This window comes from Salvelinus namaycush, unplaced genomic scaffold (assembly GCF_016432855.1).
Source record: "Salvelinus namaycush isolate Seneca unplaced genomic scaffold, SaNama_1.0 Scaffold260, whole genome shotgun sequence".
NCBI lineage: Eukaryota > Metazoa > Chordata > Actinopteri > Salmoniformes > Salmonidae > Salvelinus > Salvelinus namaycush.
In genome coordinates, this window is record NW_024059453.1 from 77,457 (window position 1) to 98,614 (window position 21,158).

The 21,158-nt window shown below is 43.6% G+C and overlaps 1 protein-coding gene across 1 annotated transcript; it reads left to right on the forward strand.

Annotated features, from left to right (window-relative positions):
- The first annotated feature begins 4,859 nt into the window (after positions 1-4,859).
- LOC120039223 (transport and Golgi organization protein 1 homolog) lies at positions 4,860-20,773 on the forward strand. The gene is made up of 20 exons (XM_038984708.1): positions 4,860-4,988; positions 5,144-5,332; positions 11,651-13,823; positions 14,101-14,166; positions 14,257-14,390; positions 16,037-16,162; positions 16,291-16,312; positions 16,449-16,525; positions 16,631-16,708; positions 16,837-16,947; positions 17,403-17,474; positions 17,591-17,695; positions 17,813-17,929; positions 18,114-18,195; positions 19,224-19,276; positions 19,400-19,490; positions 19,568-19,706; positions 19,891-20,083; positions 20,271-20,338; positions 20,652-20,773. Exons 1-20 carry the CDS (start codon positions 4,860-4,862, stop codon positions 20,734-20,736), a joined length of 4,110 nt encoding a protein of 1,369 aa, XP_038840636.1. The 3' UTR covers positions 20,737-20,773.
- Positions 20,774-21,158: the final 385 nt, after the last annotated feature.

The window sequence follows — 21,158 nt, forward strand, 5'->3', positions numbered from 1 at the left end:
GTGCGGGGAGCAGCAACAGGACGCACAGGACTCTGGAGACGCACAGGAGGCTTGGTGCGTGGTGCCGGAACTGGTGGTACCGGGCTGGAGACACGCACCATAGGGCGAGTGCGTGGAGGAGGAACAGGGCTCTGGAGACACACTGGAAGCCTGGTGCGTGGTGTTGGCACTGGTGGTACTGGGCTGGGGTTGGGAGGTGGCGCCGGAAATACCGGACCGTGCAGGCGTACTGGCTCCCTTGAGCACTGAGCCTGCCCAACCTTACCTGGTTGTATGCTCCCCATCGCCCGACCAGTACGGGGAGGTGGAATAACCCGCACCGGGCTATGCAGGCGAACCGGGGACACCATGCGTAAGGCTGGTGCCATGTAAGCCGGCCCGAGGAGACGCACTGGAGACCAGACGCGTTGAGCCGGCTTCATGGCATCTGGCTCAATCTAGCCCGGCCGATACGAGGAGCTGGTATGTACCGTACCGGGCTATGCACACGTACAGGAGACACCATGCGCTCTACTGCGTAACACGGTGTCTGCCCGTACTCTCGCTCTCCACGGTAAGTACAGGGAGTAGGCGCAGGTCTCCTACCTGACTTCGCCACACTCCCTTTTAGCCCCCCCCCCAAGAAATTTTTTGGGCTGCCTCACAGGCTTCCTACCGAGTCGTCGTGCTGCCTCCATTCGCCGGTATCCCTCCTCGCACTGCGCCAGAGAATCCCAGGCGGGCTCCGGCATTCGCCCTGGGTCGATCGCCCACCTGTCGATCTCCTCCCACGTAGTGTAGCCCAGATCCTGCTCCCATTTCCATAAATCCTGTGTAGGTGGGTCCTGTTGCTGTTTCACACGCTGCTTGGTCCTGGGTTGGTGGGAAATTCTGTCACGATTGTTATGAGACGAATGAGTGGACCAAGGCGCAGCGTGGAAAAAAGACATCTTCTTTTAATGAAGGAAAAAACAAACACTTATAAACGAACAAAACAAACGTGAAGCTAAACCGAACTAAGTGCACACATGCAACATAGAACATAGACAATTTCCCACAATCACCTAAAGTCTATGGCTGCCTTAAATATGGCTCCCAATCAGAGACAACAATAAACAGCTGTCTGATTGAGAACCAAACCAGGCAACCATAGACTTTCCTAGACCTCTCTACTGAACACAAACCCATACACAACCCCCTAAACAATACACACACACTAAACTAGAAAAACACACAAACATCCCATGTCACACCCTGACCTAACTAAACTAATAAAGAAAATCAATATAACAGAGACCAGGGTGTGACATAAAATAAAAGTGTTCATTCAGTATTGTTGTAACTGTCATTATTACAAATATATATATAAAAATCAGATTTTTTTGGTCCTCCAATAATCAATATCGGTGTTGAAAAATAAATCGGTTGATCTCTAATGGATTGGATTTATATACACCTAGTGTTTTCCTACTAGGTGCTCAAAGTGCTTTACATTGTTGTTAGGGTTGCGTCAATTCAATCTGGTATAAGGACAAGTATGACAATGAGTCACTAATTGTATGCTATGTACTTTTTATTAACTAAGTAATAAATGGCAAATGCAATTTTCGTATATACGGGTTCACTGCACCACCCCGCAGGGTAGAACAGAGAACTGACTTGTTCCTGACAAAGATATTATAATATACTCATGACAGAGATAGTTCCCGCTTCCGAGCCGGCCTGTCAGAGTAGAGACTGGGCGTGGTTTAGACTCACCCAGCCTATCGCCGGCGCTCAGGCTAGTCCTAGCCTCTTTGCGCTCTTTGGTGTCCCGGCGCTGTTGCTGTGTAGATTACGCTCCCTCACCCCAGAGACTGAGGTCAGACAGCTCTGCAACATTGTCTGAGCTATTTTCACCTGTATACAAAAGCACACTGTTCTCGCTCAAGGCTAACCACAGCTTCTCGGCACACTTATCTGGGGCTAACTGTTACTTCCAGCACACACACACACAGACACCCAGGCGCCCAGGCCAACAGTTGCTAATATTCAATCACATTGAGTATTCAATCACAATCACATATAGTATTGGGTTGTAGTGCATAATTCAGAACCTCACATTGTACAGGAGAAACACCTCAGCTCACACCTGGGTGATGCTACGGCAGCCATTTTGCACCACACATGCGCTAGCCAAACCCTAACAATCACCTAACTGGCCCTGGGCCAGTGTTTAGAAACATGCTTTAACACCCAAAGTATAAGGAAATAAAGAGAAAGAGACAGCGAAGGGAGGTTGAAAAGAAGACGTGCAAGTTCGCAGTACCTGCAGTAGACACGTGGGGACGATATCTATGGACATCCCAGACCCGGAAAGAGACTGGGGTGGGGGGGACAAAAATATAAAAGGAGAGAGACAAGAGAGTAAAGCCAAAAGGTGGATTGAAGGATTTTTTAAAATAAAAATGTAACTCAAGAAAAATAAGATAAAAAGAGACTATTAAATGCTGAGAAAGATAAAGAGAACATTGAGTACTATTCTGCTAATTGAGTAAGCACAGTGGAAACAGCATGCTGCACAGATAAGGGCAACAAAACAACAACTGTGTTTGCGTCTGTGTGATGGTACACTACATGACAAAATGATGTGGACACCTGATACAACAGCCTCCACTCTTCTGGTTAGGCTTTCCACTAGATGTTGGAACATTGCTACGGGGACTTCAGCCACAAGAGCATTAGTGAGGTCGGGCACTGACGTTAGGTGATTAGGCCTGGCTCGCAGTCGGCGTTCCACTTCATCCCAAAGGTGTTCGATGGTGTTGAGGTCAGGGCTCTATGCAGGCCAGTCAAGTTCTTCCACACCGATCGACAAACCATTTCAGTATGGACCTCACTTTGTGCATAGGGGCACTGTCATGCTAAAAAAGGAAAGGTCCTTCCCAAACTGTTGCCACAAAGTTGGAAGCACAGAATCTTCTGGAATGTCATTGTATGCTGTAGCGTTAAGATTTCCCTTCACTGGAACTAAAGGGCCTAGTCCGAACCATGAAAAACAGCCCCAGACCATTATTCCTCCTCCACCAAACTTTACAGTTGGCACTATGCATTGGGGCAGTCCTCCTGACATCCACCAAATCCAGATACGTCACTCCAGAGAACGCGTTTCCACTGCTCCAGAGTCCAATGGCAGCGAGCTATACACCACTCCAGCCGACGCTTGGCATTGCGCATGATGATTTTAGGCTTGTTTGCGGCTGCTCGGACATGGAAACCCATTTCATGAAGATCCCAACTGAGAGTTATTGTGCTGACATTGCCTCCAGAGGCAATTTAGAACTTGGTAGTGAATGTTGCAACTGACAACAGATGATTTTCACACGCTATGCGCTTCAGCACTCAGCGGTCCCGTTCTGTGAGCTTGTGTGGCCTAACACTTCGCGGCTGAGCCATTGATGCTCCTAGACGTTTCCACTTCACAATAACAGCATTTACAGTTGACCGGGGCAGCTCTAGCAGGGCAGAAATTTGTCAAATGGACTTATTGGAAAGGTGGCATCCTATGACGGTGCCATGTTGAAAGTCACTGAGCTCTTCAGTGAGCTATTCTACTGCCAACGTTTGTCTATGGAGATTGCATGGCTGTTTGCTCAGTTGTATTCACCTGTCAGCAGCAGGTGTGGCTGAAATAGCCAGATCCACTCATTTGAAGGGGTGTACACATTCTTTTATATACACTGCTCAAAAAAATAGAGGGAACACTTAAACAACACAATGTAACTCCAAGTCAATCACACTTCTGTGAAATCAAACTGTCCACTTAGGAAGCAACACTGATTGACAATAAATTTCACATGCTGTTGTGCAAATGGAATAGACAACAGGTGGAAATTATAGGCAATTAGCAAGACACCCCCAATAAAGGAGTGGTTCTGCAGGTGGTGACCACAGACCACTTCTCAGTTCCTATGCTTCCTGGCTGATGTTTTGGTCACTTTTGAATACTGGCGGTGCTTTCACTCTAGTGGTAGCATGAGACGGGAGTCTACAACCCACACAAGTGGCTCAGGTAGTGCAGCTCATCCAGGATGGCACATCAATGCGAGCTGTGGCAAGAAGGTTTGCTGTGTCTGTCAGCGTAGTGTCCAGAGCATGGAGGCGCTACCAGGAGACAGGCCAGTACATCAGGAGACGTGGAGGAGGCCAAAAAACATTTGTGAAAAACTGAACAGAGACACGACAACACAGACTGAAAATCTGCCAAAGAGCTGGACTCGTGCTTGTGTGAGTGAGTTATACTACATTATTCCAAATGTAGACTTAATAACATAGAAATTTCGATTTTATAAAAGTGGCCTTTTGTAATTCTCACCTTCACTGTAAGAAAAATGGCGGAAAAGGAAGTTGGAATGGAATGCTGGGAAATTCACGTAGTCGGTTATGACAGAAACGCATAATCAAAACATGTATTTATTTGTATCTAACTATTCAGCTGTCACTTTATTGCATTCTCGTACGTTTCACACAACATTATAATCAAAGTAGATAAGAATTTGTCATTTTTTGAAAACAATAATCAAATGTTGTGCGTTACCGGGGTAACCGGGGTAAACTACCAAGTGTGCTGCTAGACTAGCTAAACTATGCTCTAGTTAAACTACTGGCCTTTTATTGTCCATAAATATAGCGAGTAAACTTCAACACGTTCCGTGAAGACACGTAAGAAATATACCTAGCTACGAATCTGTTGATTGTGTTATTGAGCATTTTGCCCAGGATATTTTCTAACACAAAAATGTCACAGTTAGAAAACGGTATCGTTAGTAGCTAGCTAGATAAGTGATGTTGTAAATTGCTTGGCTAATTTCGCTCGAATTCAGTGTTCACAGACCATCAGGATGCCGGTTCCTTTGTCTGGGGTAGAGCTGCTCAGAGTGTGTACAGTGCTCCAGGACTGTGCTGCAGAGCTGTCAGTGCTGGGTCACATCATGCCCGACACCTACAGGGGTCGTCCAGAAGCTGATAAAGTATTATCTGATTATCCTCAGCTAACATTATACGCGGAGCTAATGTCAGTTGGCTTTTTCAAGCGATGATGCGTCTTTAGCAAATTAATGGTATGCTTGCTATCTAAGCTGTAATTTTCTCCTATTCAGCCCGTATTCATATGTTTTTGTGGAAGTTTGTGTCAGCCGACATTGGACAGGTCCTTGAACAGCAGAAAGGGGCAGAGCAGAACCTGAAAGCAGCCCGACAGTTTGAGAGAGAGTCTGGGAGACTGTCAGATGCCACCCGTGAGCTGCACAGATCCCAGAAGGAACTGAACCGCACACTAGAGGAGAACCCACTGTCCCCTGACAACCTGGCCAAGGTGCAGAGAGACAGGTGGGTTCCAGATAGCTCTTGTTCGGGGCTTTAGTGCACGTTCCGACTTGGACCAGAGCTAGGTTCCAGACAATTTAATAAAATAGAAGCCCACAACTCTGTGCTTCAAACAGAGATGTATTATGATTTATTATGCACACGAGACAACTTTTCAACTACTTAGCCAAGTTCGCACCCAGCCTCTCCAATGCTAATGCACCCCTGCATCAACTGCTAAAGCAGTCCAGTGAGTTTCTCTGGGACAAGCAACACGACATTGCTTTCCAAATGTGAAAGACTTGATCACGAGAGAACCAGGACCAATCCTTGCCTACTACGACCCCGACAAAGAGCTCAGACTCCAAGTAGACGCGTCGAAGTATGGACTAGGTGCAGTGCTACTGCAAGAAGGAAAGCCCATCGGCTACGCTTCCAAATCTCTCACACTGTGAAATCAAATTGAAAAGGAGCTCTATGCCATTCTGTTCGGATGTAAACGTTTCCATCAGTACGTATATGGACGACAAGTAATTGTGGAATCCGACCACAAGCCCCTTGAGTCAATCATGAGGAAACCACTAGCCGCAGCCCCGCCAAGGCTACAGAGAATGATTCTTCAACTACAAAAATACGACTTCACAATCACTCACCGTCCAGGCAAAGGCATCCCTGTCGCAGACACGCTCTCCAAGAAGTTTCTTACCTATAAGGACAGCAGCCTCAGTGAAGGCATGGACATGCAAGTGCACACTGTGTACAGCAACTTACCAGTTAGTGACACAAAACTGAAGGAGATCCAAGCAGAAACAGAAAAGGACTCACAACTCGCACAGCTGAGGAAAGTCATACAGGATGGACGGCCTGAGGAGAGGAGAAAATGCCCTCAGAGCGTCTCAGAATTCTGGAACCATCCTGATGAACTATCACAGATCAACGGAATAATTTTCAAAGGAGAGAAAATCATCATTCCTACCAGTCTCAGGAAGAGATTTTGACAAAGATCCATGCTGGACACATGGGCATGGAAAAGTGCAAACAGAGAACACGGGACATTTTGTTTTGGCCCGGAATGTGCAAACAAATAGAGGACATTGTTGGTAAATGCGCCATATGTCTTGAACGACACCCCTCAAACACCAAAGAGCCAATGTTACCTCACTGTATCCCAGACCGACCCTGGCAGGTCGTGGCAACCGATCTGTTCACCTGGAACAACGAGAACTACATCGTAACAGTTGACTACTACAGAAGATAGTAGTCTACTACTCGACAAGCTTCACAGCACCACATCTGCAGCTGTGATACACAAGCTGAAAGCATCCTTTGCCAGGCATGGCATTGTAGAGACTTTAATATCTGGGCCCTGTTACAAATCAAATGAGTTTGAATCCTTCACAAAAGCATGGGAGTTTACACGTCACCACAAGCCCACATTACCCTCAAAGTAATGGCCTTGCTGAAAAATCAGTGCAGATCGCTAAATCACTCATGGATAAAGCAAAAGCAGACAAGAGAGACCCCTACCTCAGCCTCCTTGAATACCGCAACACTCCAGTTGACAACTTCAAATCACCAGCCCAGCTGTTGATGAGCCGCTGACTTCGCTCAATCCTTCCCAGCACCAACCAGCAGCTGCAACCTGAGGTCGTCAGCTACAAGGAAATGCATGAAAAACGTGCACAGAGACAACAACAACAAAAGCGATACTACGACAGGTCAGCTAGACCACTGCCACCACTGATCGACGGAGAGTCAGTTAGAATCCAGGAGCATGGCCTCTGGAAGCCAGCAGTCGTCATCCAGCCAGCTAACACTGAACGTTCATATCACGTCCGCACCGCAGAAGGAGCGGTGTACCGCCGCAATCGTCGTCACCTACTGAACACAAAAGAACAACACACTGATGAGATGAACTGTTCCCCTGAAAGAGAGCGTGATGGACTAAACACACACACACAGCACAACATACACCATACTTACCTGCAACATCACAAGAGCTGTTGACTGACACAGAAGCATGCTCAGCATCATATCGCACAAGGTCAGGAAGAGAGGTCAAGCCCAGAGCTGTCCTAGACCTGTGAAATGTCAAAGGGTGTAGGCGGATCGCTGCCCTAAAAGAGTTCCACACTGTAAACTTGTTATTGAAAGTTCACTTGAAATGCTTTGGTATTGTATTTGTTTGAAATGTTAAGATGTATTTCTACTGTGAAAGCTGAGTTGCTGAGAATCCCTTGTTCGAAAAGTAACAGTATGTTGGATCATTGTTTCAGAGTCTATGTTGATTCAGTTGGTGTAGTATGCAATATAAATGGTTACTTACCTTGAGTTCAAACTGCAGAGCATGTTTTCAAAAGAAACGCTTAGAATATGTATTTTTTTTTATTTTGTTTTAAAAGAAGGGGGATGTAATATTCATATGTGTAAACATACTGAGTTATAATTGGATGCATTTTACCGCCATATCATACTGTGCTATGATTGGTTAAGACCACCCAAATGGTTAGGTCATGGTTAGTTTGATCATGGTTGGCGATACGTGAACATGCCAGTTATAGCTAGTGTTATATATAATAAATATACATCTAGCTTATGCATACATACATAACCATATCTACATATATATGAACATACATATAGCTTGTGCATACAGTACCATTGGGTTAGTTAACTCAATGGTCAGACTAGTTAACCTTTAGATAACTCCTGTTTTAGTGTCATCTGGCTGCGCTAGAGACTGTGTGTGACCATAGGATTAAAAGCTTGTACAACACACCCCATGACTAAAACACAAGACTGCTGAGGCACCGAACAGGATACCCCATTGTCACAAAACTGATGACCGCACTGAACAGTTATGAAGCGCCAAACTAAACCGCCTGACTTAAGTAATTGCTCACATCCCTCTAACTCAGGAAACCCCCTAGCCCATCTCATGACTCCTGGACACACAAAGAGTTACATCGCATGAACCCAAACACACACACACACATTATCTCCCCTCTCTACTGGTCAGGTGCCAAGAGCAGAGGACTCTGCAGTGCACCAATGGGGCCCCTGTTCTGGCCAGAGCAGACCCGCCTCCAACTCTTCAGGACCAGTCAGGAGAACAGAACTACCAGACTCAACCTACGTCACATTAATGTATAAAATCTAATGCACACTTTGTTTAGGGGCTCTCTTCTGCTGGTTCCCTCTGACCCAAATGAACGAGCCCGTGCACGCTTTGCAAGATATCTTTGACTCTGAATAAACTGCCTTTACTATATCTAAGTCCACCCTGTCCAGCGTCTTGACTTGGTCTCATTCTCATGTAAATGATCATCAACACTAGCTAATAAAGAGTTACGTTAAGAAATATCCTGTAGTACTGCATTTTATTATTTTGTACAAAGTGTGCAAAACAAGACAGTGCAGACGAGGAATGCATTAGTAAGTACTTGGCGCTAAACTCAAGCGAACTTTCAGGATGCTTCCATCTTTCCATAGCTAGCTAGCTTGACCGGCGTTGTCATTTCAAGGGGATGAACTTGGCTAACCTAGCGCAACTATCGTTAACGTTAGTTGTAAATACTGTAATGAAACAGGCAGGGAGCAGGTCTCGAACCCTCGACCTTCTAGCCCGAAGTCCAGCACGCTATCGACTGTGCCGCAAAAGCATGCTCGTGCGGCAGAGTCGATTTCCACGCTTATAAACCCAAGGTCGTTACACTACCAATGCATAATAACCTAAGCTTGCTTAGTTGTAGCCGAAGCGAAGTCTCAGCCAGTGTTGGCTACTGCCTGACTAGTTGCCAAATTCTGGAACTATAATAACTGTGTTTCTGTAGTAACTACATTAGTAGCTTGCACCATGTAAACAAGCTTTTGGCCTATATATTTTCTTGAACCCAAAGGCAAAGCTACACAAGGGCCCATAGCTAATCCAAACTTGTGAACATTGACTAACTAACTACATGACAACTTGCCAATTGATCTGGCAGTCTTCTTAGTTAACTAACTAGCTAGCTACACACAATAATAGAGATGTGAGCTTAATTGTAATCAACTACTATAGTTACTTACTAAACTGACCATTAATATATCACACTTCTGTGTTGGTTTAGGAAGCAAATTGCAAGATGGATTATAGGCCTGGTTAGCTATAAAGCTAGCTATTGTTGACATAAAATACTGGCATGTCATTAACCCCTCTGCTTGCAAGTTCTTCTCTTTTTACATCTACCTTATCAAGACAAAAACAATATTCTATTTAGCCTTAATGCTTGGCTTTCCTTTTGGATACTCTGGCTCTGTAAAAAGAGAAGCAGATAAAACAAGGCTTACAATAGTGATGTGTATTCTATTCACACCCTGATTGTGCATGGGGCACATAGGGAGGACGCTGAGGTAATGGGCTGGAATCTTTGGTAGGCGTGAAACAACTGATCTTTGAATCATTCCTCTCCACAGTGCTCCTGTGCCGGGGCAAAGCTTTCAGCGATTTCACCGGACCAGACTGTCGGTTTCTGTCATTTAAAAAAGGAGAGACTATATATGTCTACTATAAACTCTCAGGCCAAAGGACAAATATATGTGCAGGGAGTGTAAGTATGAGTTAATATTAAATTACAGTACCTGTCAAAAGTTTGGACACACCTACTCATTCAAGGGTTTTATTTCACTATTATTCTACAATGTAGAAAATAGTAAAGACATCAAAACTTTGGAAAACACATGGAATCATGTAGCAACCAAAAAAGTGTTAAACAAATCAAATATATTTTAGATTCTTTAAAGTAGCCACCCATTGTCTTGATGACTGCTTTGCACAGACTTGGCATTCTGTCAACCAACTTCATGAGGTAGTCACCTGGAATGCATTTCAATTAACAGGTGTGCCTTATTAAAATGTTATTTGTGGAATTTATTTCCTTATATATGCGTTTGAGCCAGTTGTGTTGTGACAAGGTTGGGGTGGTTCACAGAAGATTTGGTAAAAGACCAAGTCCATATTATGGCAAGAACAGTGCAGTCGCAAAAACCATCAAGCGCTATGATGAAACTGGCTCTTATGAGGACTGCCACACGAAAGGAAGACCCAGCGCTACCTCTGCTGCGAGTTAACTGCACCTCATATTGAAGCCCAAGTAAATGCTTCACAGAGTTCAAGTAACAGACATAGCCCAACATCAACTGATCAGAGGAGACTGCGTGAATCAGGCCCTGAATCAGGCCACTACTGAAGGACCCTAATAAGAAGAAGACACTTGCTTGGGCCTAGACACACGAGCAATGGACATTAGACTGGTGGAAATCTGTCCTTTGGTCTGATGAGTACAAATTTGAGAGTTTTGGTTCCAACCTTCGTGTCTTTATGAGATGCAGAGTAGGTGAACAAATTATCTCCGCATGGGTGGTTCCCACCGTGAAGCATGGAAGAGGTGTGGGGGTGCTTTGCTGGTGACACTGTCTGTGATTTATTTAGAATTCAAGGCTCACTTAACCGGCATGGCTACCACAGCATTCTGCAGTGATCTGCCATCCCATGTGGTTTGTGCTTAGTGGGACAATTATTTGTTTTTCAGCAGGACAATGACCCAACACACCTCCAGGCTGTGTAAGGGCTTTTTCACCACATTTACCCGACCTCAACCCAATTGAGATGGTTTGGGATGAAGTGGACCACAGAGTGAAGGAAAAGCAGCCAACAAGAGCTCAACATATGTGGGAACTCCTTCAAGACTGTTGGAAAAGCATTCCTGTTTCAACAACACAACATGCATTTTGCTACACCCGCAATTACATCTGCTAAATACGTGTATGTGACCAATAAAATGTTATTTGATTTGGGCTTCTTTGAAGAATATAAAATATATTTAGATATTTTTTTGTACACTTTTTTGGGGTTACTACATGATTCCATATCTGTTATTTCATAGTTTTGATGTCTTCACTATTATTATACAATGTAGAAAATAAAGAAAAACCCTTGAATGAGTAGGTGTGTCCAAACTTTTTACTGGTACTGTATGTGATAACATTGCAGTCTAGAAGGAATGTTGAAGCTTTTTCTGTTTTGTTAACATGTTTCATTCTCTGTTTTGTTTCCATTTCTTGCAATAGGTTGGTAACCGCTTTGGTTACTTCAATAAGGACCAACTCGTAATCAATCACATATACACTGAAAAATAATTGGAGATTCCTGCTGAGGTAAGTCAATAAATAGTTGTAGGCCTAGTTCACTACTGCCAATGCATCATCGCTTAAAACATTGTCTGGAATGACTGAACTTCTTTCTGAAATAGGTAGTATGACTCAAACAATGTTTTCTTTTTCTTTTCAGGAAACCGACATTGTTTGCTTTGACACTGGACACGATAAGTTTGACAGTTATGACCTTGATTCACTGTTAGGTTCCTCTTTATTGTTAACAGACAAGGAGGATTCTGTGCAAGTAACCACAGAGACTTTTTACCTAAACAAAAGTGCTGAGAGCACCACGGTGGAAGTGGATGAGCCTCCACCTGAAGTGACACTGTTAGAAAATGATGAGATTGATAGGGATGTACCTGAGGACATTGATAAGGTTGTAGAGGTTCCAGATAATGATGATCTGAGACATTTTGAGGCTTTAGAGTCCTCTCTGCCTCAGCCTGAAACTCTTGACACAAAGGGTGTGGAATCTAACACTGTACTTGAGACCACAGCTGAGAGGATCAAAGATTACCTTCAGAAAGATCAGCAGAGGACAGAGGACTCTGTGCCGTACAGTGTTGTTGAACCAGAGGAAGGTGAGATCAAAGAAACCCCCTCAGAACCTGATTCCAAAGATGATCCTGCGTTAGAAAATGCACCTGATGGTTTTTCAGAAGGCAGACCTATTCCTGATTTAAAAATCATACTTGGAATAACTTTTGATGCTGTCACTTCCAATAATGAGGACACTTGGAAGGTGACTCCATATGACGAGGAAAGTGACAAGACTGAATATCAGCAGGATGAGGAAAGTGATTATCATCTCAGGGAAACTCCATTGCTGGCTTTTTCTGAAGAAAGTTCTAATTTGGAACACGAGAACATTCCGGAATCTGATCAGACAGATGAGGAAGACAGTCTATCAGAGGTACCTCATACACAGAAACAGGACTCCAAGGACAATAACCTGTGGTCTGCATTTGGTGATACCGTTTTTAACATTGTCAGTGGTGGGGAAAGAATAGCTTATGTTGCCGGTTCAGAGGAAGATGACGAGGAGGATGATGATGAAGGTGAGATTACACCAGAGGAGCCTCCCAAAATTGAAGAACCCAAGGAGTCATTTGGCTGTTCTACTTCCTCTGAGCTAATCTTTGAGGAACCTGGGCACTCTAATTTCAGTGAGGATGCTGTCAAAGTACCTGATGAGGATTCTCAGACGTTGCAGTTTGAGGATGAATCTGAAGAAGGTGACATCGAACCTTCAACACCTCCTGCTGATGAGGCGAGTCCCTTTGAACACACTGAGGCTTTAGCAGAGAATCTTACAGAAGATGACAGCCCAGTCCCTAAACAGCTCTCACAGACAGACATGCTCTCAGACTTTGATAGTAAAATTAACGAATCAGAGCAGAAACAAGCTGTTGAAGAACTCCCCATACAAAATGCGGAGTCAGTAGATTTCTCACAAGTAGAGAATAGTTTTAAACAGGGTGGTACAGAGCTTTTCAGACTATTTCAAGAACCATACCAGAAGGTCCCAGATCCAAGTAGAAACACAATGGTGAAAGAGAGCCATCAAGAACTCCCCATAGAGGAGGAGGATTCAATACACCTAGAGGGGGAAGAGATTGAGGAAGAGTTGCTAGAGGATGAAAATGCAGTATTATCTTCATCCAAAACTGAGCACACTGATGAAAATGACACAGAAAATCTATCTGAATTTGGGTCAGAGCAACCCAATAATTATACACAAACCGATGTTGTATCCAGTGATGTGTTGGATGTGGTCCAACACGACGAGGCTATTGACATAGAACCTGAGGTGCATGAGACTGAAAATGATGCTGAAAGCCACACACCCTCACTTAAAGATAAAGTTCTGGATCCCCTTCCAAACAAAGAGACGGAATACAGTGACAATGTGTTGAGGCTGACACTATTGCGAGACCGCTGCAAGGAGGAGGATATGGAGCGCCTCCAAAAGATTCTAGGTCCCGTGAACCTCTTTAGGTTGGAGTTCCTGTTTTTTGACCTGGAGCTGAAGGCTGCCCGGCTGTCCCAGACAAACGCCCGTGAGGACATTGAAAAGGTGCTGGAAGCCATTTTGGAAGCCTCTGAAACCCCAATCCTGGATGAGATTGAGAGGATGCTGGATGCCCATGAGAACGCTGACCAGCAGCAGGAGGCTGGTGAGTTTCTTGAGGAAGCTTCCATCTTGGACGACTTCCAGAAATTGGTGTTCACCCTGCGTCAGAAGTACTCAACGGCCAGAAACAGTGCTCCCATGGCAGTGGGCAGTCAACTACACCCTGACACAGGTAATAATGCTTTTTTTCAGTTTATGTTCATGTCAGAGTATAGGAGGATTAAAACCTTTTGTTAAATAAATATTTGGAAAGTCTCATACATTGCTAATGACATGATAATAATGCCTGGAGATTTGGTTTGCAGAATAAGCTTTAAGAAATGCCCAAGAAGTACAACAAAGTAAATAGTAATCTGTTGACAGAACAAATACACTTCCTGACAATGCCAGTTAGATTGCAATGCATGAACATTTACTCACTGTTTGAACCTCTCTGAACGGTTCAAAAGATGGGGATATGTCTGAAAACACCTTGGACATGGGACTTAGCGTAGACATGGATCACCCTCCCTCAGGTAGGTGTTCATTATACTTCCCTACTTTTGAAATTGTGGTGAGATGTAAACTGTATGCATTAACCTAATTTGCTTGTGCTGTATTTCCAGGATCTCTGGAGTCACCTCCTGTCACTGATTTCCATGAAGATGAGCAGAGTGGTTCATCATTCGTATCAGTGCTAATTTTATCTGGTCGTCTCGTCACCCTGTTTTATGAGTATCTTGGAATATATGGTGTTATGGTAAGTTACTTCATGTATTTCTCTCTTGTGAATGGGCTTTCCTTCCTATTGTAATTGACTAATTGCCTGCATGTAGTGCTTAGGACTCAAGTATTCATACTTATTATATTATTGCTGGGACAATGCATGTATTATTTTTATTTGGGGGGCGGCATTTGCCATGCTGACAGCGTTACCCAACCCTTCCCCTTTTTTCAACTGGTAGTTGAGTACAGCACCGTTTCCGTTAAATTAAACGTTCCAGAACGTAAAAACGTACTGAATGCAGCCCAGGTTCAGTGATCCTTTCCCATTTTTTTGTTGACTTGTTCTAGTGAAGTGTAGACTGAAGTTAAGTGTCCACAGCCAGTGTTTTGCTTATTGAGTGGGATATAAATGATACCCCGCTCGTTTTACCAGGCTTTGTGCGTTTTGCTTAGAAAGTAATCACGTTCAGAACTCTAAAAGGAGGCTAGTAGACATGTTGTTGGCGAAGCAGAGCCAGCATTGGCAAGCTAACCTTCAAGCTTAGGTTATAGTAGCTAGAAAGATAGGTACATATTGTCCTCTCCTGGGTAAAGAGAACCACGATGAAGGATCCTCTCCAGTAGTCGACTACGTTGATCAGTTGGTGAAATGAGGATTTTCGGGTTTACGCAAACGAGTTGCATTGCAAGTCACAAGCCAAACTAACTAGATAGCCAGCTCAACTGTCAAAGTAACGTACAGTAGCGATGGATTCGGAAGAAACAACCCCTTTACCCACTTTGCCCCTGATGACAGAATCTGATCAACTGCCTGTCTTGTACTGTCTTGTACTTCGATATGTAAGTAGTTGGCTACAATGTAGCTAGCTGGCTAGTCAAGTCTTAGGCCGCCACATTTCTGGCTGGCTAGCTACATTGAAACTGAATCTTGTTGGCAACTTCATTTGCCTGTCCTCTTCCTCATTTAAAAAATGGCTCACTTTCCAGACTAGCAGTATCCGTTCTTCCTATATCTGGGTCTCAGATCGAGAGGTGCCTTCAAGTTGTTGAATTTTCCTTTGACAGCTTCCCCTTACATAACTATCACTTGAGGTTACATGCCATTAAAATCTACATGTGGCTCATGTCTAGTGATATGTTATGTAATCATCTGTTTTGTATATTGGCCATTTTACAGGATGAAAGGCTACATGATGCAATCTTTTGCACTCTAAATCCACATAGGCCTAAGGCTTGTTAGTTAGATCCACTCTGTGGTGATTAATTTAGCCAATCCCTGAATTTCACTGAGCGACTGCGATGGAAGTTCTGTATTGTGCAAAGGTCACCATGGTTGGACAGTGGTAGGGCCCCAGTCCAATCCAATCCCCATTAATTACATAAGGTCAAGGCAAATCCTCTCTCTATTGATTTTGATCAACAACTAGGTTATAGGCTACATCTATTTCTAAACCCACCTTGATTTGATCTGAAGATATGCCTCTGCATTGACTGAGAGGGTGCTCAGTGGGATAACCATTAGCCATGCTTGTAAACAGAACACTGGAATGCCTGATGGTTTAGTTCAATGTTTTTAACATCACTTATTTTCTTCTGTCATCTCAGCCCAGCTATTACCCAACTTATTTGCTAAGCCTGACATGTGCTGTAGTAACACTGATTTGACCTGTCTTTCCCCAGATGGTCACCAGCCTGCCAGAGCACTGGAAGCCAGGTCCAGACTTCTACGGCGTGTCCTGTGAACCCGTGCTGATCACTGCAGGTGCCGGGGTCATCGGCTTCCTCTTCTGGAGGAGCATTCTATCTGTAAGTCGTTGTTGCACAGTTACTGCTTTCATAATTTCATCATCTGATTGCTTTATGTTATTCTATGATGTATTGTATGCTACCGTTGAGGAGGCTGTTTGCTGCCACTTTTCTTTTCCTTCTCACAGGTCAAAAGCAAGTCATATCTAAGTAAGTTCTTCTCTCTGGCTATTTAGGGTGCATAGTGAATCCTCATTCATATTGCTTACAGGCTGGTGTTCTTGTCATGTGTAAACCATGTCTGATTTCATACTCTTGTCATGGTTTTTATTCGCTACTGAAAAAGAAATGGTGGACAGGATGAAAAAGCTTGAACAAGAGAAGAAGGAGATACTCCACAAGGTCGCTGAACTGCAGCAACAGGTAAGTTGCAGAGACTTTTCACTGACTAAGATCCAGACTTTTGAGTTCAATGTGAATTAAGGTACATAATGTTTTGACAGTATATTTCTACTGGGTTCCCCTCAGGGCGAAGAACTTAAAGAAAAGCAAAAGCTGTCTGAAAAATCTGCCACTTTATCTCTGGAAAAGATCCAGGAATTGGAGGTGAGTCTCTAAAAAATATTATCTTGATCACATGTCATTGTCATGCTGACAATTATTAGATCTTTTATTATTTTTTTCTTCTCCATAGTGTTTAAATTGACTACGCATTTTCTTTTTCTGTCCAATAGAATATTGTGCAAGAGATGGAGAGACAAAATGAGCGCCTGGACGAGGAAAATAACTTACACGCCATATCCTTTGACAAAGAGCGGGCCAATACTGCGAAACATGAAGATATGGTGAGTAGTATTGAGCGATTTAGCTGTAATTAAAATGTTTCAGAACAACCAATTCTCTGACGTCGGTTCAATTATTTGAATTCCATTAAGTTAGTTTATTATGTGAGCTCAATGTGCCGTTTCTCTAGAGAGAAATCAAATCAAGCACATACTTCGGGACGTTGTAGTTTTCAACAGGAAAATAAATATTCAACATAGTTTAGTGCAGAAAATGTGGTAATTGACTAAAATGACCACAATCCATTGCACCTACAGCTGCATGGACTTGCGCGGGCAGACAGAGAGAAAGGGACAGCCTGCAAATGAGAGAGAGATACCCTAGAGAGCAGTTGCTTTCGTGATGTAGACAGCATAGGCAGCTACTATTAGCCAGCTACTATCCTAAATAGGATGGCTCGTTGATGAGGACAGAGAAAGATGGTTGTCATTATGCTTATCATTATCTTTGCCCATAGATGTCCGAAATGGACAAAACCATTGAGAAGTTGAAGCGCAGCAAGAAGAAGACCCAGGATGCACTGTCGAAGGTATAGGTCATATAAGTGAACATGCCCAATGAAAATATGTCAAATATATTAACATTGCAACAATCAAATGTAAAGTGTTTATTTCCTTTTCATTATCCTTATCATTGAATCTGTAGTCTACCATTCTGATGGATGAAGCCAAACTCCGCGAAGATGCCCGGAATGTCCAGGTCCAGGTTCTGGAGAAGGATATTGCCACCCTGAAGGAGGAGAACCTCTCGGTGAGTACCAATATGGAACAACAATTCACACTTTAAGCCTCATGACATTGTGTAGGACTCATTGGCCATACAGGGCCTGCATTGCACCGTCCTGATGACCTAATTTCCTTGTTACAGCTGCACCATGCTGTCAAGTTGTGGGAGGAGAAGCACAGGGAGACAAGCGAGCAGATCAAAGTCTACCAGAAGTCCCAGAATGACCTGGAGGATTCCCTCCTTCAGAAGGACCACAACGTTGAGTTTTTCTTTTACACGTTACGATATTGTTACACACATCAATTCCTGTTCACACCTTCTCAAATGCACCCTGATGACAAAGAAACATGTCACCTGTATTATGTTCCAAAAAAATACTTCTTGACTGATTCCAGGGGAAAAGTGTAATGTATCAATTGGTGGTTCTCAATCTCTCTGGCAGGTTCTATCTGACCTGCTAGGAGACCTGGAGGCCTGCGATGACCTGAAAGGTGGAGTTGTTGCTAACGGGGTAGCCTCTAACGGTAAGTCACCTGACACGGTGTCCTATTCAGAGGAGGCTGGTGGGAGGAGCTATAGGAGGACGGGCTCCTTGTAATGGCTGGAATGGAACCAAATACATGGAAACAGTGTGCTTGACTCCGTTCCATTTATGCCTTTATAGTGAGCCAGTCCTTCTATAGCTCCTCCCACCAGCCTTCTCTGATTAGGATACTGTCATGTGATTTGGTCTTATGTAGCAAAATTTGAAATTGTGTTTTTTTTACATTGGATTAAAGTAGAAACTCGGAGCATCAAAATGGTATATCATACACTACAGTTGAGGAACAATGGGAAAGTAATTCTGCTTTGAATACCCATTCAGCATTGTTCACACATATTGTTAGCTAGCTAACAATATGCTTTATTTTGCAATGAGAAAATGACTTTCTGACAAAATTAGAAACTTATATCTGAAAATGGTTTCCCTTAGTTTGAAGATGTATTCTGGAGACAGGTGTTTTATACAACAGCCTTCTATGTGTTCTATTTTTGACTGCCTCTGCATATTTGCAATCAAACCACAGAATTTTCTCCATCTCCTTAGCTATCATACTCTGCTTCCACCGGACAGTCCACTGATTTCAAAACTTGGGTCTCCTAAAAGTGGAGAGCATCTTTCAAAAAAGCTGCGTTAGAAAGGGTTACTTACACATACTGAGAAGCTCATGTTATAGACAGAAGCGTGCTACATGGCAGACCAATCCGAACTCGTTTCATGGCGCGTCCAGCTCATCCATTATCTCAGCCAATCATGGCTAGAGGGAAGGTTCCTTCCTTTTTCCGTGGCTAAACTAACTCTGCTCATAGTTTACCATTTTTATTCGTATTTACGGATGGCATACAAGTTTGTTATTAAGGCACATGGAAGTTCACGTACCAGAAGGCATTTTGCCCCCAAAAACGCATTTTGATAGTTCTACATTCAAATGCTTCTCCTGTGAAGTATTGACGCGCGACATACGCCTACTTTCCTGAAACGTGTCACTGTGTTTACAATTATTTGTTTCAGACAAGCAGACCATCATCCAAAACCGCCATAAGCAAATGATGGATGTCTCTCGGGTAAGAATGAGTTCTTTCTTAAACGGACCCAGATTTCTGTGTACCTGAAGGCAGGTAAAACTTGTGCTCAGAACCAAGAAGTGTGTCAACTATTCCACTAACTGTTGGAATAACTTTCCACAGGTCCAGACCACTCTGTCTGTTGTGGAGGAAGAGCGCGATCGCTTCATGACCAAGCTGCTGAACGAAGAGAAGTCCAGGAAAGAGCTGGAAGGTATGTCCCAGCAACTAGAATTTGATATGCATCACTGCCTTTTCTCTCTCAACACTATCAACTTGTTTTCACCACAGAGCAATTTCAGAAGCTGGAGCATGACATCTTGTTGGTGAAAAGTGACAAGAACCACCTGGAGAACCAGTACAAGACCCTGCAGCAGAAGAATGACATCATGACAGAGATGTACCAGCAGAAGGAGAACGCTTTGCAGCAGTAAGTGGAATCAGAAGCAGTGCAGTTCATGTGTTAATACCATAGTAGGGTTTGTTCTCCATGGTTCCACAGCATGTAAAAAAAAACATTTTTCCTTGTCTTTTACTGTATTATTTTACTCTGAGGTTTGAGTTTTTCAAATGGTCTTTAAATAGTTTGATTTAATTTGTGTGTCGCCTTACAGGAAGCTGACCAAGGAGGAGTTTGAGCGCCCCAACAAGGAAGACCGGCTGACGGAGATGGACGGCAAGGCCCTAGAGGAGGAGGTCAAGGTGTGTAGGCAGCGCGTTAAGGAGATCCAGGACGAGCTGAAATGGACCGAGAAGTTCTACAAAGCTCAGATCATTGAGCAGGAGCAGAAATCTCACGAGAACTGGGTTTGTACAACACGACTTTATTAGTCCATTTGTTAAAGAAACAACAAATGTCTCATTTCTCAACCCCCATCGATGGCACATACATTAGGATCAGGACATTTTTTTAAAGTCTTCTGTTTGGCCAGTCATTTGTAAGGTGAGTTTAGTCCAAAACAGGAGATTTTAAATGTCTCTTCTTTCTCTCTAGGTGATTGCACGCGCCGCAGAGCGAGCTCTAATCGACGAGAAGAAGGAAACAACTAACATTCGTAACTTGTGAGTGCAACACTAATACAACAGACTCAATTGGGCTATACCAAAGCAGGGCTCACCTATTGCTCACTCAAAATGGAGACAGGCAGATCCTTTCATTTGGTTTATTTTTGGTCAATCTCACATTTACTTTTTGAATTAGTCATAATAGTAAAGTAAAAAGAGGCACATTGTGAACCAAAGGTTGCACTGCCAAGTCGAAGGGCCACAAATGCAAGTGTTTTGGTCACAGTTTTGCAATGCAGTAAGCTGTATTAGTCTAGATTTGGAGGTACAGTATTGAGAATCTAAATGCCTGTTCTCTTTTTCACCCTAGACTGACTGACATGTCCAGCAAGCTGAAGGAGCTCTGTAGGCCTCTGTTCAAGCCCACCCCTGGGATGGCTCCCATGCCTCTCTGACGAGGTAAGAACCAATCCTCAGTTCACGTTATTTAGTACTGGCACGTCTGGGGTGCATTCAGTAAGGCAAAATTGTCAGAACATAACTTGCAGGTAGAAATGAAATGAATAGGGCTGATATGACTCTATTCTTGAGGACAGAGAATCATATTTCTATCTGAACGTTCTGTAACGTTCCTGACCATTTCTATTGTCTTGTCGGTTGGATATCATCTGTGACTGCGTTTCAAATTAGATCTTGGACTTTTTGACTGTCTGATACCTCATCTGCTGTTTGACGTCCACCCTCTGAAATGCATGTTTTCCTGGGGTTTTGATTTGAATTCCTTGTAGCTGGTCCAATGTGGAGAGACTGAGAGTGGTATTTGGCTGAGTGTTTTGTTGTTAAATGGTTTTGCTAAACAGGTGATTCGTACAGGCCC